Raw genomic sequence first — 24,452 nt, forward strand, 5'->3', positions numbered from 1 at the left:
GTGTGTATGGATTGGGATAACAGTTGTATGAGCCCCTAATAAAATGTTAAAAAAAAAAAAGAAAAGAAGTTTTAATAAATTAATATGAAAAAACAATGCAGAAAAAAAAAAAAAAAGAATTCTGGTAAATCCTGTAAGGGTTTAGCTCCTTTATTTCAGTTTCATTACTTGTATTTTTAAGGTGTGACAGCTGCACCGGGACAACACTGATGGATAGATAGGTATGACTGTTCACAGGTGGGGAGCACTGACCTTACTACTTAGCAATCAACAATGAGAAAACAAATAGGCACTATCAAATTTATCAGAGAAAGGACGATGACACTTTGGATTTGCATGAGTATGGAAGTTAACTGTCTGAACACAGGTACATAATACTGAGCGCTTTAAATTGGAGGCATCACACCCTACTTATGTTGAATAAAAAGCACCTTTCTTTCCAAAAGCTCTACCTGTCCAACAAACGCAGAGAACGCTTTGGTACTATCACGGCCGGCTGCTGCTGAATGGTAGAGATTCACCCATTCCCTCAGAAGATACTCTGCCTTTTCCCTCAAGCCTGGAGGATCATCGTACTCGGAGGCTTGAGATATCCCAGAATGCATCATAAAGTTTGGACCTCCATGAGCACGATCAATCATTGCTTCATAGTTGGATCGCACTACTTCCATCAGCTGGGGCAATCTAATACAAAACAAAATGAAAATCAGTCCACTCACCGTGATGAGTCCCAGACAACCTGTCTGTGTAGCAGAAACCACAGGATGGATGGTAGTCACTTCACTTGACCATCTCCCTATTTACACAAAACTATCCTTGCGCTTAAGGCGTCCTGGGGGTGCAGTGAAGACACACTCAGGTTGGTGGTTCAAACCCACCAACTGCTCCTTGGTTGATGTGTTGGTCTGTTTCCATCAATATTACGGTCTTGGAAGTCGTAAAGGGGCAGTCCTACTCTGTCCCAAGGGTCACGGAGTCAAAATCGACTCACTAGCAAGAGAAGTTTAACCTTGTGCTGTGCTATGGTCTCTTCACATCTGCTTACTTACAAGGACACCATGCCCATGACTGGTCTTAGTTTTAAGACACTTCTAGGCGTCTCCTTTTCAAAAAAAGGAAATTGTCCGCTGAAGTGGTGCTGATGTTGAGTGTTTGCTGTGTGCCATGCCTACTTAATGTAATTTCTCTTAATTCTCCATTTTATATGAGACAGTGAAGCCTAGGAGATAAGCCACTTGCTTAGAATCACAAAGGCTTTCAGTGCCTACACTGGGGCTTAAACACAGGCACCAAGTCTTAGCACTACAGACGCACCACTATATATATGGGGCTTCAGAAAGTTCAAGGAAAGATGTCATATAATTCTCTTTTCCATGAATTTTTTAAAGCTCGAGGTACATCAAGTAGGTGGGGGAGTCAGTTTCCACACTTCCAAGGGCTCCCCATAAGTTTTAGATAAAACAGTTGCAACAAGAACTGTTCATAAACTCTGGAGACTGTTGGACACCCGGGGAGTCTGTCCTTACCCTTCTGGAGCATTGCCTCTGGAGTGGGCATTAATCCTCATTAGGGTTTCAATGGTGTGGAAGAGATCAGCCTCAGTAACATGAGCAACACTCCTTTCATCCACCAACAGGATTTTCACCAATTGCATAGCAAACGCCACAGCCATGTAGTTTAAGCCATTCTCCATTGACTGGCAACACAAAAGGCACAGTGTAAAACAACAACCCTGCAATACTCATCAAGCCCGTCTCTGCTCCGCTAGATTCCTTTCATACCTGAGCTAGGTGAAGATCATATTGCTGCATATTAACCAGATGATTACGAATAAGCAACTCCACAGCTTCCACATTGTATTTATATTCATCTCGACATTCAATTAGGCACCTAGAAAAGGTATTTCTGTATTCATAAAGGCATAACCACACCGTATCAGGCAAAATAAAGAACATGTCCTATTTGATGGAGATTTTTAGTCTACATTAATTAAAGCAAATCAGTGTCAATGTTTTAAAAACATCAGTAATCAAATACAGGTACCTATGATAAAGCCAGGCTCTTGCTCTCAGAGCCCAGAAAACAATTAACTCCATCACAAGTGGGAATTTCATGCGTTCCATTGACCTTCTGAGAAAAAAAGCAGGCTTTGAACCAATCAGTCATGGGCAATGCAAAACCAGAGCAGACCTAAACTTGGGTGAAGTGGAATAATAGCTAGAATGGAAAAAAAAAATCGCAGTTCGAAGCCCTGGAATGGTGGCCAGTGAGGAGGTGGTGAGCCCTTTCTGGGGCCTGAAAAGACAGGGTTATGGAATGTTGGTTCTAACTCTGACATTGAGTCTTGCTTGTTACTGTGCAGTGTACACAACTGTACACACCGTCCTGGTTTTGCTGAGATTGCATTTATAGCAGGGTGTCAACCTGTAATTTTTCCCATTCTGGGTCACCCACATTTTAAAAATTCAGGCCCATTTCGATTTCGTTCCATTGATCATGACTGAGTCAAGAAACCAAAACAAACAAACAAACAAACAAAAAAGAAAAGAAAAAAAAAAAAGAAACCAAAACAAAACAAAATATCCCAAACAGTTCATAGCTGTGGAAAGGGGAAACTTCTGGCACTAAGCAAGGTAATGTATATATAAAAAAGCAGTCCCACAATTACTATTCTTTTACAATGGACACTGACCTTGTAATCTGTTTGTTACACCATGGAGACCCATATGCCCGGCCATCCTGCAGAGCTTTTAAGACCAAGAGGTGGCACTCCCTGTAACGCAGCAGCAGGTCAGCATCAGCACCACTTGTTGCATCTAGCAAGCCTTCTACAGCCTTTGGGAAAGAAGAAAATACAGCAATGGAAAACATGACCAGTTCAGCTGTCTATACCAGAAACCAAACCTTAATGCAATCTACAATATACTCTAAAGGGCAAAAGTATATTCTCTTCCATGTACCTATCATTTAAAAGTTTTAACTAGTTCATGCTTACTACTCTTCGTCATAAATGGCCTCTCTGTTCAAGCCTCCCCATCTACACCCCCTTCCCATCTCCCTCAGGTATTGGGATCAACTTTCCATATTGTCTACCAAAATCTACTGGGCTATTTAATAATATTTCTAGAAGATCTTTCCCTAAGAAAAGGCAAATACTTCTTCATTTGCTTTTATAGTTCTACCCTAACTGGTGAAAACCACCAGCTCACGTATGCAAAACTTTACATGTTAAAGCAGCACGCCCTAAATAAAATGGGTAGAGGTACAACTAAATCCACAGCCGCCGATTCTCACTCGTAAGTAACCCTATGGAGGGTTTCTAGGACTACACATAAATCTGTATAAGAAACAGGCTTCTATTTCTCCTGCAGATGGCTGGTGGGTTTGAACCGCCCACAATGAGGTAAACAGCCCAATAACTGATTCAGTGTTTACAGATCCAGCTTCTTGTAAAAGTAATAGCTTAAGAACCAACCTTCTGAAGCAATCCAAGAGCAGCTATGGCATCCCGAGAATTTCGAGATAATACTACAACCTCCAAAAGACTTCGAAGAGCTTGAGCTTGAGGGTTCATGGCCAAAGTTGGTGGGACGGCATGCAGGTGCTGTTCCAACTCTGTAATGCACTTATCATAAATCTGAGCTACATCATCTGTTGCCCAAGCTTGCTGTTTCAGAGCAGAACAACCAAAAGGAGAAACAGAATATTTGCTGATTAAAATACGACTCCACGAATGGGGCAGACTGAGTTTCTCTCAGCTTTAAATAGGTCCCTACAACCTATGATGTTCTAAGTCGTGGGAAACAGTCATCAGTTCAATAGTCAGAGCCTGCAAAGCTTCAGTTTCATGGTATCACTCTCTAAGTGGGATGACTTAACTCTAATTGAAAACCACCAGAGAACGCTATCACTGACCTGTAACCTTAAAAAAAAATCATGGTAGTTAAAAAATTTTAAAAACAGGGTGATTTAAAAGTATAAACAGTAAATTAAAATGTAGTTCTGAACTTGTAAAAGTCACTGTTGGTGGACTCTCACTGTCTCACTGTCACTGCCTCACTCTCTCACTCACTGTCTGACTCACTCACTCACTTCCTCACTCTCTCAAAAAAAAAAAAGGGAAAAAAAAGTCACTATGGGTGAAACCTGACTGGTCTACCTAAGGGATTAGATGGAAGGAACATGTTCATTTCCTGAGATAAACAGCTATACTCTAGTTATTTACATAAAAGAATGTCTTTGTAAGTTTAAAAAAAAAAAAAGGACTCAGGGGTGATAAGAGCAACAGAATTGCAATGAACTCTGAAGTGAGTGGGGGAAAACCTTTATCCTCCAAAAGACGTTTTATTCGGAGAAGAATGTAAAAGAAGGGTAGGATGTTGTCATGAAGTTGCCATATCAATTCCTTCAGAGCAAATAAAAATGTGCGTTAAAAAATAAACCACCCCTCAAAGGTCAAGAGCTGGGAAAGGGTCAACAAATAGGACCCTGAAGAACTGTTAAAGGCATACAATTGTCATGACCAACAATGGCAGACATGGGCCTGAATCAAGCTTGCTGAATTTATAATACTTTAACCATAGAGTCTGTATCATGTTTTCCAGATATTAAAAGTTGGGCAAATATTACTGTGGTAGTTATATAATTTCATGTCAACTTGATAAATAGGATGTATGGGTAGAGCCTAGCCTGTCAATCAGGTAACAAGGGAACACCTCCCAGGACGATTCTGGGAACTTCCTCTCTTTCTCCTGGGAGGAAGATCACAATCTCTATATGCTTCCTGTTGACAAGCCACATGGAGCCAATGCTGATGGCAGTCAGAGCCCTGGAGACCCATGCCAGTGCTGAGATTGTTTCAACCACCACTGGATCCACAAGACTTTTCACCTACTGGCCTGTGATCTTCCTGCATTCGGCATCATTGCATGTCTTGTGTGAGTCTGAAGAGGAATTTATAGACAGGTATCGGACATATGGGCTAATATCGGACTTATAGACTTGATCTGGACTGGGATGTTTTATTAACATACAATTACTCTTTGATATAAAGCTCTCTCTTACATACACAAACAAAAACAAACCACCCAATTCATGACTAAAACAAAGACACCTTATTGCATCAGTACTGCTCTGATACAAAGAATAAGTACATTTAACAACTGAAGGGAGGGGGTATTTTGCTCTGTATCTTAGTTTCTGGAAGAGATACATTTAACTGGCAGAAAATTCCAAGTAATATGCAAAACAAGTAAATTAATCCATGGCAAGTATTTACCTTCATGGGCTGAGCTAAAAACCCAGTCGGCTGACTTAAGTCGTTTGTAGGCAAAAAGCCAGGCACATTGCGTGCAAATTCTTCATAAACAGCCAGCTGTTTAGGGTCCACACCACCAACCTTGGATGAAGAAAATTTACTTAGAGAATATTCACTCCACAATCAAAGGGAACTTTTGAAAGTGCAACGTTTTCATGGGGATATCACAGGGGCTCCAAGAAGGGACACAAAAGTCATTGCAGTGTGAACAATAACAGCGTATCTGCACCAGTACGGACAGGTGAAAAGGAGCATTGCTCACTGCCTTGAATCCTGTCAGAATCACTTTCATTTATAAATTGTTTCCACTGGGAAATGTCTCCAGTTGGAGCACATAGTTTTGTTGGTGTAAAGTTCCTTTGGCGCTATCAAAAGCCACAAATTTCCCACTACCCTGTTAGGAGTAATAAGCAACTAACAAAAATGAGAACAGGAAAGTGACGAGGAACGTCTGAGCTCTACAGTAGTACTCGTCAACTGGGGTGGATGTGCCTGGTGCTGGTGCTGGTGCTGGTGCTGGTCTAAGCGATTGCCAGACCTATTTCACAATTTTCACCTGACAACCACAGGTGTGAATTGCTTCTCAGAAAGATGAACAACACTTAATTCTATTATCCCAGTGAGAAGATTCAAGAATTAAGAACATAAACAAAGGGGGGAGAGGTGTCATTTTTTCTGTTAATGTATTTGTATTTCATTAAAGGATGTGGGAAATGAAAATAAATTACTTTTATTAAAAACAAGGAAGGGGTAAGTACGGAAAGGCAAAAGCTCCAATGCTCACTTTCAGCCTGATTTGCTCAGGCATCCGCTCCGCTTGGTACGTTAACACAACAGGATCACAGTATCGGCGTCCTTCTTGCCTGGCATGTTTTCTTAACTCAAATTCCTACAAACAAAGTAAGTCACTGAGGTTCTGGTTATGAAGCACTTTCTAAAGCAGGAAAAAAAACAATGCTTAAAAAGAAAATGCTAAACACTTACAGTTGCTAATCTCTTGTCCATCTCAGGGCCTGCCTTTTCTACTGCAGTCTTCTGAATAAAACAGCAAGCAAGTTCACAATTGTCCTGAGCTAACTGAGCAGCTGCTTGATCCATCATTTCCCTTTGCTGTGGGGATGCAGTCTATTTAAAAGAGAGAAAGTAAAAGAAAAGCTTAGCTGTTTCTGTAGATAGGTAAGTGAAGATGGTTAAAAATGCAGTGCATTAATTAAATGAATCAATAGTTCTGAGTACCGGCTGAACTTAGCACTCATTAGCAATCAAGTCCCTCATTTGTGTAATGAAAATCACACTTGACCTGAACATTTTTAGCAGGTGGATGTTATGATGATGAACTATATGAAAACAGTATTTATTGAACAAGGATATTATTAACCAAGACATCTGAGAATGAAAACTAATAAAAGCGGTATTTATAGAGCCTATACATGTGGATGCACTAAGATATTTAATAGTTGAGAATGTTAAAAATGCTGAATTTCTTCAACCCAACATATGAAGGGGGTACCCCCCCAAAAAACAAACATTTTTTCAAAGCTATATAGATTTTTTTTTAACTAAACAACTTATCACCTCCAAAGTACTCTCCATTACACTCAACTCTGTTGAATGCTTAAAAATGAGGAAAAACAATTTAAGAGGAAGGAAGATGTCAAAAAAGCAAATAGTATGTTTTTCATCAGCAAGAAGTAACCAACTTACCCGAAGGGCTGAGGCAAAACTGTTTTTCAGGTTGGTAGAGATGCTCATGAGCAAAGGCTCCCTGCAAGTAATCATGGCCATTCCTGCTGTTAGGTTACGCATCATATGATGAGCTGCTATCCGCATTCGGGATTCTTCAGAGTCTAGGGCAAAATCCTTCCTAACTATTTGCTCGCAAGTTGTCATGGCAATCTTAATCGACCTGTCCACCACAGGATGGACCAGCTCCTGGACAGCTCGCTCAATTGCTTGACGCACACACTGCTTTAACTGTGGATGGGCCTGGAACAAGGGAATCTAGGTAGAGAAAGGTAAGTGATAAGTCTGTGATTATTTCCAGGTTAACCAATAGCTACCAATTCTTATTTAAAAGTAACTAATGAAAATAACTCAAGAAATGAGTTACACAGAGGGAAAATATTTAAGAACACCCTGTGATACAGTATAATAGATAGGTCTTGTTTCTTTTTTATTTCAAGTTTGATTACATAGTAAATTATTCACTACAAGATGCATTACCTACGTCTTGCTTAGTCCAAACTTATAGCTCAAATTCTTGGCCCCTTTAGCTTTCTGAATTTATTTAACTTGAAGTGAGGACATATTTTAAATATTCATGATAAAAACAAAGTGATCAGATGACTGGAATGGAAGACCTCTATAAGAGCTCAATAGAAAGTAAATATCTAGAAAATAATGATGGCAACACATGTACAAATATTCTCGATATAATTGCTGTATGGATTGTTTTAAGAGTTGTAAGAGCCCCCAATAAATGATCTTAGAATAAACGCCATAGTTACACATTTAAAACTGAAAAGACCAGGTTAAAAATCACCTCTTTAAAATCCTTTCAAGTCTCTGAAATAAAAGGTTCAGTGTATTAATAGCAATTCCTAACTTATTGCCATCTCACTGTCTACCTAAAAGTCGAACACAATAAAAACTCTAGGAACCTTAATTGGGAATAAACTAATTAAAAATAAACAATAAATTACCACCCTGAGTCCAAAGTCCTTTGCTTTAGGTATTAAGAAGTAGAGGAAAAAGAACTGATGGGTGGCTTGGACAAGACTGTCTTCCATAATCAAGCAGTGACAACTGAGCTAGCTAAGTGCCATGCCCTACTCCAAGACCTTCCCCGAGAAATTTTACACAGAGATCAGCTCACTTCCAAAGAAGTTGTTTAATATAAGGCTGAAGTAACATTACAAGGAAAATAAATAACAAAAAGTTCTGGTACACACAAAGAGGCAACTAATTCGCTTAATGAATCTTAAGAGTCTAGCTTTTAAAATCATGGATCTGAAGTGTGAGGATCTAATGTTCAGCTACAAGACTATTTTTCAGAGAGGGAATACTCCAACTATACTATCTTGATTCCTATTCTTTTGCAATAAAAGCCTTCAATCTGATATAAGAGCCCCCAATAAAATGATTAAAATAAAAAAAATTTTAAAGCGTTGGACACCAGAGTGTCAGGGAAGTGGGTGTGGTGACCAAGCAGTTCACCTGTCATAAATTGGGAGCTGGGGCTAGTTACTTACCGTTGGGTTTAGGGTAATGTGTGGTGCCAGGCCTGCGAGGGAGTAGACATTGATGTCGTGGTAGCTATACTGTGGCTGAGGTGGAACAGTTGCTGTACAGGTGGTGCTGGTAGCTGGTGTTGTAGATGTTGCTATATGAAAAATTATAAGCACTTCTTAGAGACATTTCTTGGCTTTTTAGTACGATCAACTGGCTATCCAGGTGGTCAATATTTAACACAAACTAAATGGATTACTTTACTAATTAGATTATGGGATGCATCTTCCTCTACCGTAAATTACTACCAGGAAACTCTGTTATAGGACCAGAGATTTGAATAAAATATTTAAAGCTATGTATGTGACACACTCCGTAACAGAATTCAATGACGCGTGGATATATTAGCAAGCCCAGGCTTTGTAGAAAGAATCTAATTTTACCTAGAAATATTTAGTTGCTATTGGCTAATTAAGGGGAAAAAAAAGAAAAACCAAATTCACCATAATCCCATCTCCTAATTTTCTAGTATCTACCATCCCAACCCGTTTGACACAGTTCACATTGCCCACTTCCAACCTCCTATGTTTCGAGGTTTAGAGAAAGCAGAAATAAGCATGGCTTCAGCTCATTTATGTCTAAGGCAAGGTTCTTGCAAAAAGGACCTCAATTGTGTCACAGAAGAGGTTTCTGTACCCTCAAATAACATGACCCTGCCTGGTTGTGATATGAATTGATTCATTACATTTAGTTAAGAAAATCACATTTAATGCCAGAATGGGGTGAGATTTGGGCTGACATTACTAACTTCTCACGTAAATAATTTAGAAGGCTCACCAAAAATTGTATAAAACTGTTCCATGTTTTGTTCAGCGACATTTAACTTGGGACAATTTTAAACGTACTGTTTGCATTGGATGTGCCATTTGATAAGATCACTCTAGTTGAGTACAGAGCTTATTGTTTATCTTACGCAGAGATCATCTCATTCCCAAAAGAAGTGGCTTAACTTAAGGTTGAAGTAACATTACAAGGAAAACAAACAACTCTGCAGTTAAAAGCTTACTTGTGGTTGTGATAGGAGGAAGTTCTTCTGTCTGCTTGACATCTTTCTTTGGAGCAGACAGCTGCTCATCTAAGTTCTTTAGACGATCTTTATCCTTCAGGAGATTTCCAGGTTTCAGATCATTGATGTCTATAGCAAGGTTCTTGCAGAGGACCTCAATCTCAAACTTCAAGTTTAACTGCAGAAAAATAGTTCAATAGAATCTTTTAAAGAAAAAAAATCTAGCTTCCTTAATAATATACTATTTTTGTTTAGTTATTATCATGTCCCCCATACTCTATTCTGTGATCTTAATTTTTAGAATTATATAAGAAAAATTATGTAAGAAAGTCCATGAATTATATCTAAGAAAATGGTCCAAGAAATAAAAGAGCAACAGATTTACCTTTAAGTCGTGTTCCTGATGTAGCTCAGCTAATACATTCATAATTGCCATCGTCCAGGGGTTCGGTGGTCTAAAAACCTAAAGAAAACCTATTATGTTCAATAGGTCAAAAATCACCCTTTAACTTAGATTTTTAAAACATTTAAACACTTTTAGGGTAGCGGGGAAACAGGGCACTAAGCAATTTTACTATGAGGTTAATCCTCTCCACCAATAGATATACCATATTTACAAAACCCATAAAAAATGATCTAAAATTGTGGTAAAACTTACGCAATCCTACGTGTTCTGACTAAACTATTCAATTATAAGATATGTGAATTAAGTGCTAATGAAACTGTTAAAAACAAACATCAAAATTTCAAACCACCCATTAGAAACTTGAGCCTCATTATCTTCTCTGGCTTCATAAATTGGAAACCTTTGTCCCACTAATGCAAAGTAGCTCTGTGTTTGTAGCTGAAAGAGACCAACTCCAGTAAATTAGCCATCAATGAAATGTTACAATCTACTCACCACACTGCGAATGCTCGACTCTAAAACTTTGGCAACAAAGGGCACTACATAGAGCATTTCTTGCTGTCCTTTAACATACGCTTCCAGCAGCAAAGATTTTACATCCAAATCCTAGAAAAGAAAACTACTTTTTCAGTTGGGAAGATGCTATGCTCACAATGGACATGCTCAGCTTGCCCCCCAAATTGGGATCAACATAATATTTCATAATGGCCTTAAGAGAAGGAAGGGGTGACAATTACCTAGCATTTCTTTATCCTGCTAAACAATAAGGCGCTTAAGAACAAAACACCTGTGTGGAATTGTCCCACAGGGGACCCATAGGTTCGACTGGGTTTCTGAGGCTGTAAATATTTACATAAGCAGGCTGCCTCATCTTTCTTCCTCAGAGCAGCTGGTGGGTTTGAACCAACCCAATCCCAATGCACTTTACTCACTAGAGCACTTAAAATGGTTCTAAGAATATATAATTAGTGGTTTAAAATTGCCAAACTTAAATAACCCACACTGACATGGGGTTCCCTTAAATATGCTAAATAAAGACGCAAATTCTACATGCATTTTCAGCTGCAACTTACAGTGTGTAGGATGGGCTTATTTTTAGCTAGTGTGATCATTCCTAGCCAATGTCCCAAGTTCTTCAGCAGAGAACGATCTGAGAAATTGGCCGCAGCTTTATCAGATGTCAGGAGTACCTAAAATAGTACAGGATTAAGAAAGGTAAGAGATTACAGTTATGAGAAATCTTCCCTACTAAACATTTTAAGAATTCCATTACTCTACTTTTTAGATGAATATACCACAAAGCAGACTACTCTCAGTGTGATTTTGCTGTTTATTACCTAAAAGTACCACCTGAAAGTACCACTTCTACTTTAAATAATTCTTCAGTTTTGTCACTGTTTTTTTTAAATAGGCAAGGCACACATTTCAAATGGTCCACATGCTTCTTCCTATACAAAATATTTCAAAACCCTGAGAGCTTTAGCTAGGATTGAAAGAGAACTAATTTCAAAGAAAGATGACAGTAACACTTCTAGAGGGGCAGAAACAAAAATGGCTACCAAATGCCAACTCTATGCAACGCCATGACGGTCATCGTATACCTCTAGCAGAAGCTAAGACAATTTTCAGAAATACGGCATACTGCTTTTCATTTATCAAAAAAACCCATCCCATTTCAAAGAGTTTGATTTGCATTAATTCGTTAGTTCTGATTTTCCAATAGGGAACAAAACCATCAGAGAAGAGTGCTCTGGACACATCTCCATCTACATAGCACCTCGCTTCACTTGTGGCTACATTCAAATCTTACTTTAAAAGGAAGACGTTTGAAATATTTGTTTCAGAAGATGTGGAAACACTCATGCATGCCTGTCATTCTTGTTATCAAACAGATCAGACAATAAAAGCTGGACACATCTGTGTTCCTTCACTCCACAAAGCAACAGCCAAATGGCGGTCAGCTGTGCCTGGGGAAGAAGAGCCAGGGAATTCTTTAGCACTACAGCGTAACCGAGAATGGGGAAAATGTCCATCCATTGGTTTAAATATAGTGCTGGTTCCTAGAGAATGTGTCATGTTCCTCAGCAAAAAATAATCACATTTATTGGCTGGGTTCACAGTAATTTTTTCCCTATAAAGTATTCTGCATAAAAGCTGTTAAGTAATGGTGTGGCGATTAGAATATTTCAAGTGATAAAAGCGTCATTAAAACAGCTTAACCTTTACAAAATAAATTGTTTAGAATCCTACATAAGATATTCACAAACTGGTTAAGAATTTAGCTACTTGGCACTTTAATAATGGAAAACACAAATAAAAACATTGACTTCAGCACTGTTGGTAATTATGAAAATTGCTATTGACCACTTTGTGCTAAACTGATGTGACTGGAAAAGAAGGTAATGCAGCTAAATCCTCTATGCTCATAATTACAGACCTGGAAAGCCTACTCCAGTGGGGGAAGACCCTCACGATTATGAGATACACTAAGATGAATCATTTCTGCAGTCTGGCTATTCTCTGTGCCTGGAGGTTATCTGTAGATAAGAGCAATCAGGTTCTATTGGTGAAAGCACCATAAAATGAAGCAAACTCCTGGGAAGGGCTCAGTCAAGATTATGACTCACTTCACTGCTGGTTTATTATGTTACCTGCTTGCATGTGTGTGTCTTTTGAAAGATGTTAAGCCCCATTATATATACTCATTGGAAAATACATTCACTCTGAGTCATGACATAGGGACAAGGAGCCCCTTTGTCCCGCTGTCTGTTTTATTTTCCACAATCGCAATGTTGCTCCCGAGGACCTGTTTGCGTACATAGACCCCCTCATCCCACATTATCTTAAAGCCCATTAACAGTATATACCCATGTGTGTAATTTATGCATTCTTTAAAAATAGGCTGGAGCTCAGAGTCTATTGCAGACAATATTGGGGGAACGGGGTTAGAAAAGCAGATTTAAAAGATATATAGTGCAATGATGAAACATGCAACTTTCCTCTAGTTCCTAAATGCTTCCTCCCCCTCCCACTATCATGATCCCAATTCTACCTTATAAATCTGGCTAGACCAGAGGATGTACACTGGTACAGATAGGAACTGGAAACACAGGGAATCCAAGACGGATAATCACTTCAGGACCAGTGGTGAGTGGTGATACCGGGAGGGTGGAGGCAAGGTGGAGTGGGAAACTGATTGCAAGGATCTACATATAATTCCCTCCTTGGGGGATGGAAAACAGAAAGTGGGTGAAGGGAGACGTCGGACAGTGTAAGATATGACAAAATAATTTATAAATTATCAAGGGTTCATGAGGGAGGGGGGAGCAGGTAGGGAGGAGCAAAATTGAGCTGATGCCAGGGGCTTACGTGGAGAGCAAATGTTTTGAGAACGATGAGGGTAATGAACATACAAATGTGCTTTATACAATTGATGTACGTATGGATTGTGTTGAGAGTTGTATGAGCCCCCAATGAAATGATTTAAAAATAAATAAATAATAGATATATAGTGGCTGGTGTCACAACACACAATTCTAGAATTCACTATAGTTTATGTACCTAGGCAATGGAAAAGATAAAACTGTGAAATGAAAAACCAGGGGGAAGCGGGGAAGGTGGGGAAAAAATGAGGAGCTGATACCAAGGGTTCAAGTAGAAAGCAAATGTTTTGAGAACGATGAGGGAACAAATAATGTACAAAAGTGCTTGACATCCTTCTCTATCAGCGCAGTAAGGCGGTTGGAATCACCCATCTTTTTTTTATTGTTTAGTAGTCAAGGGCTACTATCCCTGAACCAAGGGACCCTGGTGGCAGTGGTTACAGACTGGGTTGCTAATCACAAGGACAGTACTTCCAACTAGCCACTCACTGGTTGGGAAAATGGTGAGGCCTTCTGTTCCTATAAAGAGTCTGTCTACCTGAGAGCATGCCAAAATAAATAAATAAATAGATAGATAGATGAAAGTCTTTGCAATTACTCTTCAGAAAAAGAGTTACAGCCTAGAAACCCATAGGAGTTCTCTGTTCCTATTGGGTCGCCCTGAGACAAAAATCGGCTTAATGGCAGTGAATTCGTTTGGTTTTTAATCTCATACCAGACTCCAAACTCACTGTCATCTAGCTAATTGCAACTCACGGTGACCCAACAGGGCAAGACAGAACTGTCCCTGCGGGCTTCTGGACTATTCACTCTTTATAGGAGTAAAAATCCTCATTTTTCTCCTGTGGAACAGCTGATGGTTAGTAGCCCAACTCATGACCACTCTACCACCTGGGCTCCTCATGGCTATTCTATCAACACTCCAAACAAATAAACGAACAGACAAAATCCCATCCATAAATCGGATTATTTTCACATTCCAAGAAACAATGAAAGGGAATCTGAGCGCCAACACCTACTTTGATGTTTCTGTAGGTCTCATTCAGAACCATCTTGTTAAATTCAGGGTTCTTTAGAGTGTCGAGGAAGTTTGAATACAAGCTATGAAAGTTTGGCTCAATACTGACTCTCTTCATAACAAGGTATTGTGAAACCCAAGGCATAAATTCTTCTTTCACAGTTTCCTTTAGCTCTTCAACCTAGTCAATCCATGATACAAGCATGGGATTAAAATATAAAATATAAAGCACAGATTAAAATACAATAAAGGTTTTGTCTATGTGATGTATACTACAGGATTTGACACTATTTAATATTAACTAGATGTTAAATTGGTATTCCATGCCTTTGGCCCCACATCAGAGAGATGCTACATAGAGGGTTCTGTCTATAGAGGTACAATCATCTCTGAAACTAGGTGACCAAGACTGACATTTAGAATCACTTTATCCTTTGAAATTATAAAATATACAGTCCCTCACACATCTCAATATCCCACCTATCCTCTTACAAGAGAGAAACAGATCTAAAAGGCAGAACTGTTTCCTCTATATTTCCACCTCTGGTAATCATCTGTAAATCTGAAACTTCTATTCCAAAATCAGAGGTCTCACTTGTGGGCTTTAAAAATGTTATTGTGAAAGATGACTCTCACATCGTGACTTAAAGCCCATTTGTTTAAGCTAATCTTACTGGTTAAACTAGCATTTAATCTTAAAATGGCAAGTATCCTTCATTAAGCAGTTTTTTTTGTTTTGTCTTCCAGTAAGGTCTATCCATTGTTAGATGCCTAAAGTTTAAAAGTGCAAATGAAACTTTCCATCACTAAGAAATCACTAAGTGGATTTCATAAAGTGTGTAAGTGATAGAGGGGTATAGAACTTAAAAAGTAAAGTAAATCCCTCTAACTCATCTGGGAAGAAAAAGAGCCCATGAAGTGGTTTGCAAGCATGCTCACCTTTTGTGTCATATTCGATTGTGAGAGATTGTTGAAGATAAAAGCAATTTTCTCTTGGATATTTTCTGGTGGTTCTACAATTCTCTCAGTTTGATCTGTGGCCACAAGCAACGTATCTATATTGGTAGTATTAATAGAAGGCTAAAAAAAGAAAAAATACATAAAGCAAGCATGGCATGTTTGTATATTGTAAACGTCAAGCAAGAGCTGTGGACTGAACTAATATTTGTGGCTGCCTCTGGGAAATATGGGGACATCTCAGAGATACTAAAGGAGAAATGGTGGTCTTTATACTTTTCCTTAAATAGGCATGTGTTATGGTAAGATTAAAATACATGCTCACTAGTAGATATATTAAAACATAGCAACAAATTCTGGAAAATAAAAAAGATAGACCTACTTACTGGCACATCTTTCTTAAAGCTGACTCCGGTTGGCCTGGTGACTGTAACCGTTTTAGCAACAGTGGTGGTTGTTGAGGTGGTTACCATAGTGCTAACCTGACCAGCAAGAGGAGCTTTTGCTGGAACCTGGGCCTGAGCCTGGGCCTGAGCCAGTGCAATACTTCCAGGGGTTGTGATAGAGCCCTGCATTTTCACAGGAGGATCTCTAGACTGCTGTCCATACTCGATATACTATAAGGGCGGGGAAGGGGAAACACAGTTAAAAAGTTCTTAACAGAAATACAAACATTTGAGTTAAATCCTCGTCACTCTTTGAGAGGGAGCTAATGTTTCAGAGTATTCTCTTGGTTCATTCTCCTTGATTCACCTAGGCACTAACACAGAAGGTGGGTACCATGAGTTGCTCAAGAGTTAAGTTATTAGTATGTTAAAAATGCTCTGAGAGTAATAACCTAACCAAACAATTACAAAATATCAGCTATAAAGGTCTGCATATAAATATCTAAATGCTTAACAAATGCACACTTTAAAAATACCTGGAAAACTTAGAAAGTTCACGGGAAAAGATAATGAAATTGCACTCTTTTGAAATTATTTCGTGTATTAGATATACTGATCTCACATTCTTTTTTTGGACATTGTTGAGAAATGTAACACCTAAAAACGTACACTACAATGTTATTTTTTTTCGCTAATAAAGCTCTAACTTCCCCCAAAACAACATAATACACAAAGGGGTTTAAAAAGTTCACGGGAAAAAAATTCCATTATTTTTTTATACCATTGACCAGCTAGCTTTCTGAAGCCTCTATAATCAGGCCAGCTCTAAGAAGGGTAATGGCCGTACCCTCCAGAGCAGACCACCCCTCCTCTAGACCAACAAAACAAAGGACTCCTGGCACTCTTTTAATAGTTCCTACCCCACAAAATTAAAGTTACCTACAAATGGTAATTTCTTAAAAGAAAGGACATTTCTAAATAGGAAGGGCAATCTCGGAACAAAGTATATAGTCCTTTAAAATGATCATGCACAGAGCTGTAACAGTTATTGAGATGACCTTTTTCTATGGTTTCCCCATAGCATCTGTTATTCCAAATAGCTTCCTTGGAAACTCCCGAGTATGGGATGCCTCTGGCTTCCTATCTGACCGTGTAAAAGCTGTGTGTTTACATAGTTTTTAGTAATTTTTAGAACTGTTGCTCCCGCCTCTATCTGCCCATCCACACTAACCTAGGGTAAGGTGTCACAAAAGCCTTGCTGCTTCTACTACAAATCCAGCAGGACGAACTTTAAAAAAACAAAACAAAACCCACAGGCCCCCCAAATTATCTGGCCTGCTGTCCCCTGGCAAGATTTAAAAAAAATTTTTTTAACCCAGCCTTGCTCGATCGCAGCAATTAAAAACTTTAGTATAATAGCTGATGATGTAGAATAAAGTAGAGGTATCTGCTTTATTTTGCACAGAAGTGCAAACCATGCTTGCCAATAAGCCCAGAAATCAGTCAGTCTGAGACATTGGGCCTCTTTGAGTTCAAGAATGATCAAATAAGGTGGCTGAAAATAGTTAACTTAGATTCATCTCCCTAAGGACTATGTTCTTTTTCAGTAAGCAAATCATACGGGCTGATTAGGAAAGATGTGCTTTACTACATGTAATATTCTATCAATATTTAAGGCAATTAAAAATTTAAAACACAAATCTTCCACCTGAAATCCCTCTTTAAAAAACTCCAACCATGTAAAAAAAAAACTAATACAAACCTCTTTTAAATCAAACAGGACAATAGCTTTTAAAAAAGGTAACCCAATGACCTTCTAAAATTTTCTGTTACTGAGTTGTGCAATAAACCAACAAATATGTGTGCCTAGATACTGCCAATCATTAATTAATCTTATGTTTTTCCCAACTTTGATCCACAATTAAAACAGTAGCAACATTTCCAATAGACAAACCTTAAAACTACTGTGAAGATTTAAATGTTGAAGGCACTGACCTCTTGTAAATGATGTGGGAATTGCATAAAGTGACTGATAGAAGCCAAGTGCTGACAATACTGGGGATAGTCCTTCAATCTATAAACAAAATAAATCATATGCTCATTGTTAATCATGAAATCCTAAGTTGAGCTAGAAACAAAAACTTTCTTCCATATATGCCAATCAAAATGATTTACCCACATCGAAGTATCTGCTTTAAATAAAGTAACAAAAGGAAAAATAAAGTAGCAAAAGGGAAACTATGAGCTGTACTCTCTTCTAAGGAGCCCTGGTTACACTTTTGGCTGCTAAATGGAAAGCCCACAGTTCAAAACTAACCGCTTCTATCCTGGAGCTTTGTCCTGCATAAGAGTGAGTCTCACAAACTCACAGGGGCAATTCTATTCTGTCCTGTAGGGTGGCTATGTGTTGGCATCAACTCAATGGCAACGAGTATTTTGAGTGCTCCTTATATAGCAGTAAAAGGATATCATTTTTGTTTTTCTTAGCATGCACATATATTTGACTAAACAGCTTTGTTGAAATGTAACTGACAGAAGGTATAAAATTTGATGTTACATATATAGTCATAAAAACACCACTATAATCTAAGTTGTGAAAATACCATTGCTCCCCAAGTTTTCTCACATTTTAGCCCACAGAAAACCATTAGTTTTCATTTTCAATACTTTTATGTAAATGAGGCCAAGAAGTATGTCCTGTTTGGGGGGGAGGGTGTTGTTTCTGGATCTGTTAGTTCAGTGGTTCTCAATCTGTGGGCTGCGACCCCTTTGGTGGTTGAATGACCCTTTCAGAGGCATCGCCCAAGGCCATTGGAAAACACCCATTTCCCATTGGTGTTAGGAACTGAGAAAGCGCTCCTCTATCTTTCTGCAACCAGGCACGCCCACATGCAGGTCCACCCGCATACGAGAACCGGCATGAAGACTGTTACCCATGCTACACTATGCTTCAAGACAAAATTTCATTTATTTGTAATTAGGAAGAAATATTTCACAATATATAATTACATTATTGTTTTTGTGATTAATCACTATGCTTTAACTATGTTCAATTTTTAACAATGAAAATACACCTGCATATCAGATATTGATGTGACGGTTCATAACAGTAGCAAAATTACTTATGAAGTAGCAACAAAAATAATTTTATGGTTGGGGTCACCACATAAGGAACTGTATGAAAGGGTCGTGGCCTTAGGAAGGTTGAGAACCACTGTTAGTAACTAATTGTTTGGAGGCTCATCCTTTTGTTTTAATACTTCATTTCTTTTTATTGCCAACCAATTTATAATTATTACAATATGCTACACTGTGTTTATCCATTCACCTGTCAATAGACAGTTGGCTACTGTCAGTGTTTGGCAAACGTTAATATTCAAGTCTTTGTATAAATATGTATTATCCCTTTTCTTCAGTAGTTAACCGGGAACAGAATGGCTGGGCCATGTGGGAGATGTATACTTAACTTTTGGTACTAACAGATAGAATGGTTTCCTGGAGAGGTGTACCATTTTATGGTCCCATCAGCAGTATATGAAAGTATCAGTTGTTTCACATCATCAACAACACTTGCCATGGTCATTCAATTTTGACCATTATTTAGGTATGTAGTGGTGGTTGTGGTTTAATTTTTATTTCGCTGATAACTAATGATGCTGATCATCTTTTTGCAAACTTAGTTGCCTATCCTTTTGGTGAAGTGCCTACTCAAATTGTTCACCCACTTAGAAGTGGGTTGGTTTTATTCAGATTGCGTTTTCATGAAATATTCTGGATTCAAGTCCTTTATCAGGTTGGTATATACATGTCTTTGCATTCTGTTCAGTGTCTTTCATAGGAAATTTCTAAAAGGTGCAGATAGTTAATTTGCTGGTTTTGGGAATTGTCTCATGATATATTTATGAAATCTTCTTTCACCCAAGACTTTTTTTTTTTTAAGTTCAAGGATTGTTTGTTGGCCTTTAGGTTTTCCAGTCCAGTCTGTTGGGGAACCACGCCCTGGCCCCTAATTCCACCTTCAGTATTCACCGGGGAACTCGCTGCTCCATTCCCTTGCTGTTCCACTCAAGATCTTAATGGATCGTCTTACATTTTCCTCTACAAACTTTATGCTAATTTTTAGTGTTTTTAAAATGTATGCCAATTCAACTTTGCCTACACGCACAACTCAAGGAAGGTAATTCCATTTTTTTGAGTTGCTTCATCATGCTCATTTTCTGGGTTGTTCCTTCCTTATTAACATAAACCCATCGCCCCTATAAGGTGCCTTTAAATCATTTGAGTTGCTTTCATCAACTGGGCTCTATATACTTTTAGAATTTTCATGGCAGATTTCTTGTACTTGTAAAACCAAATTATTATTAGGTTTTAAGTACGTTTCAGGAAACAATTTTACTTTTTTGAAGTTTAGAGATTTAAGTCAAGGTAGTAATTTCAAGTGTTTATCCAAACATCAAGGATCCTTGGTGGTATGGTCATGAGTTAGGCTGTTAACCACAAGGTCAGCAGTTCTAAACAACCATTCTGTGGGAGAAAGACGGGGCTTTCTACTCCTATCAAGGGTTACAGACTCAGAAACCCACAGGGACAGTATTACCCTGCCCCCTTAGGGACACTGTCAGAATCAACTCGATGTCATTAAGAGTATTCATTCAAACTCCATGGATCTTTGACCAAATGTTCAGTAATGGTAGTCTTACACTATTTATTTTTCCAGTCTCATGGCAAAGGAGGTCATTGTTCATGGAAACAGTCAGCCACAAAAACCATATCCTCTTCTTACTAAACCCTGACTCTTCCTCCTGTTGTTTCTGAAAGCATGTCCTAGGTAGATGATATAAAAGTCTTCTGGAAGTGCATGGTAAGTCTCTCTATACATTACTAATACCATTAATCCAAAAGCTCCTCTGGGCTTCCTTAATCATTGACCACCTTCCGCATATCTATGAGGCAACTGAAATTACCAACACTTGGGCCAGGTGTAGTGCTGTCAAGGAAACATTGAAACTAACCTCAAAGTCAAATCCAATGGGAAAAAGAGGAGGCTGCCAACTCCTGTAATGAATCACGGTCTCTAAAATCCCTTAAGGTTACTATGACTTGGAACCAACTTGAAGCCCTGGGTTTGGTTTGGGCCAGGCCCACCTTAGTCCTCAAAGTGACAACTTTATTCTTTAACACTTCAAAGAGCTTTTGTACAACAGATTTGTAATCCGTCCTTTGATTTTTTTGACTGTTTCCATTAGCATTGATTTGTGCATCCAAATAAAAATAAAATCCGTGACAACTTTTTTTTCTCTCCCTTGTTTGTTGAGGTAGAATTCATATGGAAGGTTGTAGTCTTTTATATTCATCAGTAACATCAGAGAGATGTTGTGTTTTCTTCACTTTCAGCAAGCAAGATTGTATAATTGCTTATCACGGGTTGTTAAAAAACATTTTTCCAAACCTGATTACAAGTTCTTCTTCATATAGCCCAGCTACAATGAAGACATGGTCTTGGCACACACCCTTCCTGCCTTTAAACCACACAGTATATTATTTACTTGTTCTGTTCCCATGATTGTCTCCTGTTCGAGTATCGCTTCCACATGAACACAATTAAGTGTTCTGAATTCCCATGCTTTGCTATGTTACTTTAGTTTGTTATGATCCACAGTCAATACCTTTGCATAGTCAATGAAACACATGTTTGTGTTTCAAATACCAGTAAACATTTTTCTGGTGTTCTCTTCCAGTCAAGATACATCTGACATCCTCAATGATAACACTCATTCTGTCCTCTTTTGAAACCAGTTTGGATTTTTCTTCACCACTTACCCCCCTTTCGCTGGCCCTTCCCACCCCAGATAACCACTGATAAACTTTGCTCTCTATACATCTAGACCTTTCATATCTCATTTGTTGTCATACAGTATTTGTCGCTTTTATAACTGACTTAACTCAACACAGTATCACTATATTATGCCCACACTATAGGACATATCAAGATTCCATGCTAGCTGTATGTATCACATTTTGCTTATCCATTCATCTACAGATGGACAACAGGTTTCTTTCCACCTTTAAACTACTATGAATAATGTTGCACAAGTCTTGTAGCTTCTGCTTTGGCTAGGTACTTGGGTATGTCACATTGTTTTCCACAGGAGTATCCCACCTTGCATTCACAACAAAGAATACATTTCCCAATTCCCACATCCTAGCCACTTGTTATTTTCATACACCCACACGCACAAAGTTAAAGGCAAAGTTAAAAATATATATATAATTTTAAAGTTTGCTATTTATTCTTAATATCTTAGTCATCCCACTGAAATAAAATTATTCCAGTTTACCTGTTTTTCAAAAATCACACTTTACTTCAAACTGTATTTCAATGGCCTCACTGAAACTACATTTAACAAACTAGCACAAATGTTCGCCAAGAGGTGACAAACCATTTGACAATCGTCTACACCAATGAATACTCCTTAGCAATAAAAAGAGCTAATGAGGCAGACACTGGTGTGGATGAATCTCTCAAGGATCATACTAAGTGACATCCATGACTCAAAAGTCTACTTCCTATATGCTTTCATTTATATGACACATCAAAAGGCAAAACGGGGAGAAATCTGGTCACTAACCACCAAGGACTGGCGGCAGGGAAAGAAAACAAAGGTTAACCAGCAAACAATGGAAATATTCAGTATGTTGATTATACTGATGATTATACAAGGGCATAAACTTCTCCAAAGTACACCGTAAAGTGTGATTTTTATAATTTATGTACCAAAATCCTATCTAAATTAATAGATTACATGCCAGTTGGATTGTTTTAATAAACAGATTTTAAATTCTTCCTCAACTTCACAGTCAGATAAAGATTAATGTCTGTATGTGGCTTTGGATGAGGCCAAGCATGTACTATAAGCAATAGTTACCTCTTTCATACATCACAGGGAAGAGTACACAGTAAACCTCGTCACTCACCTATTTTTAAATCTATCTAAAGCAGCAATTCCAAAGTAATACATTTTGGATCCAAAAGGTTTACGTAAGGCTTCAAGAACATATCGCAGGGCCAGTCCTAGGGCCATGTAAGTGACCAGTCCTTTTTCAATTATCCCACCAAACAGACAAGCTGTTATATGTAATTCTTTATCAGGGTACTGGGGAAAAAATCGATATTCTTCAAACAAGTTCCTCAGCATACAATTAAAAACTTCTCTTTCTCGCTTAATGGTAGAGTCTTTAAACCTCTGTAGCATTTCTAATACCTGAAAAGAAACGAGGGGGAAAAAAAGCAAAACATATTATTACTAAAATCCTTCAAGTACGTATTCAGAAGATTTAACAAGCCTATGTTTCTGAAAATTTTCAAATTGTAAACAATTAAGTTGGTCTGACAGAAATGTAACGTCGGGGTGGGTGGGTAAAATGAGCTGATACCAAGGCCTCAAGAACAGTTAGGATGCAGGGTAGCAACGATGAAACATAGAACTTTCCTCTAGTTCTTTTTCTGTTGTTGTTGGCCCCTCCTCTAGTTCTTTAATGTGTGCCCCCCCCCCCACTATGATAATCCCAATTCTACTTTAAAAATCTGGCTAGACCAGAGGATACTAGTACAGATAGGAACTGGAAACACAGGGAATCCAGGACAGATGAACCCCTCAGATCCAATGTAAGAGTGGCGATACTGGGAGGGTGGAGGGAAGGTGGGGTAGAATGGGGAAACAAGGATCTACACATAACCCCCTCCCTGGGGGGACAGACAACAGAAAAGTGGGTGAAGGGAGACGTTGGCAGTATAAGATATGACAAAATAATAATTTATAAACAATCAAGGGTTCATGAGGGAGAATTGGCAGGGAGGGAGGGGAAAAATGAAGAGCTGGTAACAAGGGTTGAAGTCGAAAGCAGTTTTTGAGAATGATGATGGCAACAAATGCACAAATGTGCTTGACACAATGGATACATGTATGGATTGGGCTAAGAGTTGTATGGGTCCCCAATAAAATGATTAAAAAAAAGAAACCTAGAAAGATTTACCTACTAAACAATGACTGATTTAATCATTAGATACTCACTTCATCAACAGACATGGTAGGATGTGGAGGGTGATTATATATTCGCTGGAAATAACTGTTTGCTTCATCATCAATCTCTTTACTAAAGTGCTGATTTGCCTCTGGCCACACTTGAGACAAGTCCGCTGTTGGTAACAGAAAAGTAACCAGTCGGTAATTTTAGTCTTTTGTCTATTCCTCAATCACACAATTGAGAATAAGAAGACAATATAATTTTAACTAATTTTTTTTTTTTTAAGTACAGAAACTAAAGAGAGCCTTAAATGGCTAAATTTCAAAATAAAGTGTTCTGGGTAGACATGAAAGATTGTTTTCCCTATCAGAACTTATTACAGCACAAGCATGTTAAATTCAAACTCATACCATGCTTACCCTTAATTCCTCATTAAATATTAATAAGTCTTTGCTATTTTATAATAAAAATCACATTTAACATAGAAGAATTAGAAATACATGCACAAGAGACCAATAAAAACATAAAGCATGCTACAAACATACCATTCAGACAAGCCTTTCACACTAGCAATTCAAGTTAGCTGATGGACTACTTTCCGACCCTGTGCCAATGACAAGGTCATTTATAAGTCCATTTTATCCATGGATTTATAATGACTCCCCC

General features: G+C 38.3%; 1 protein-coding gene and 1 non-coding gene across 7 annotated transcripts in view; both read right to left on the reverse strand.

Moving 5' to 3' along the window:
• CNOT1 (CCR4-NOT transcription complex subunit 1) overlaps positions 1–24,452 on the reverse strand; it is a 103,909-nt gene that overhangs the window by 13,135 nt on the left and 66,322 nt on the right. For 3 of the 6 annotated variants that reach the window (XM_045293698.1, XM_004704630.3, XM_004704629.3), the window contains exons 20-39: positions 23,834–23,958; positions 22,737–23,023; positions 17,757–17,835; positions 15,762–15,992; positions 15,358–15,498; positions 14,420–14,599; positions 11,091–11,207; positions 10,513–10,623; positions 9,997–10,074; positions 9,612–9,789; positions 8,569–8,699; positions 7,022–7,318; positions 6,302–6,442; positions 6,102–6,206; positions 5,279–5,398; positions 3,476–3,667; positions 2,693–2,835; positions 1,782–1,890; positions 1,527–1,696; positions 453–684 (exon numbers count right to left, since the gene is read on the reverse strand). In XM_045293698.1, coding sequence (XP_045149633.1) covers positions 453–684; positions 1,527–1,696; positions 1,782–1,890; positions 2,693–2,835; positions 3,476–3,667; positions 5,279–5,398; positions 6,102–6,206; positions 6,302–6,442; positions 7,022–7,318; positions 8,569–8,699; positions 9,612–9,789; positions 9,997–10,074; positions 10,513–10,623; positions 11,091–11,207; positions 14,420–14,599; positions 15,358–15,498; positions 15,762–15,992; positions 17,757–17,835; positions 22,737–23,023; positions 23,834–23,958 — 3,167 coding nt within the window. Of the gene's footprint in view, positions 1–431; positions 685–1,526; positions 1,697–1,781; positions 1,891–2,692; positions 2,836–3,475; positions 3,668–5,278; positions 5,399–6,101; positions 6,207–6,301; positions 6,443–7,021; positions 7,319–8,568; positions 8,700–9,611; positions 9,790–9,996; positions 10,075–10,512; positions 10,624–11,090; positions 11,208–14,419; positions 14,600–15,357; positions 15,499–15,761; positions 15,993–17,756; positions 17,836–22,736; positions 23,024–23,833; positions 23,959–24,452 lie in introns of all 6 variants that reach the window. The other 3 variants (XM_045293696.1, XM_045293697.1, XM_030886537.2) reach the window with 1 other exon arrangement.
• Positions 11,935–12,072, reverse strand: LOC115870819. Its single transcript, XR_004046944.1, has one exon. It is a non-coding gene; the product is annotated as a small nucleolar RNA SNORA46 (small nucleolar RNA).

Source organism: Echinops telfairi, unplaced genomic scaffold (assembly GCF_000313985.2).
Source record: "Echinops telfairi isolate 266 unplaced genomic scaffold, ASM31398v2 ScPeMD7_2291;HRSCAF=2852, whole genome shotgun sequence".
Taxonomy (NCBI): domain Eukaryota; kingdom Metazoa; phylum Chordata; class Mammalia; order Afrosoricida; family Tenrecidae; genus Echinops; species Echinops telfairi.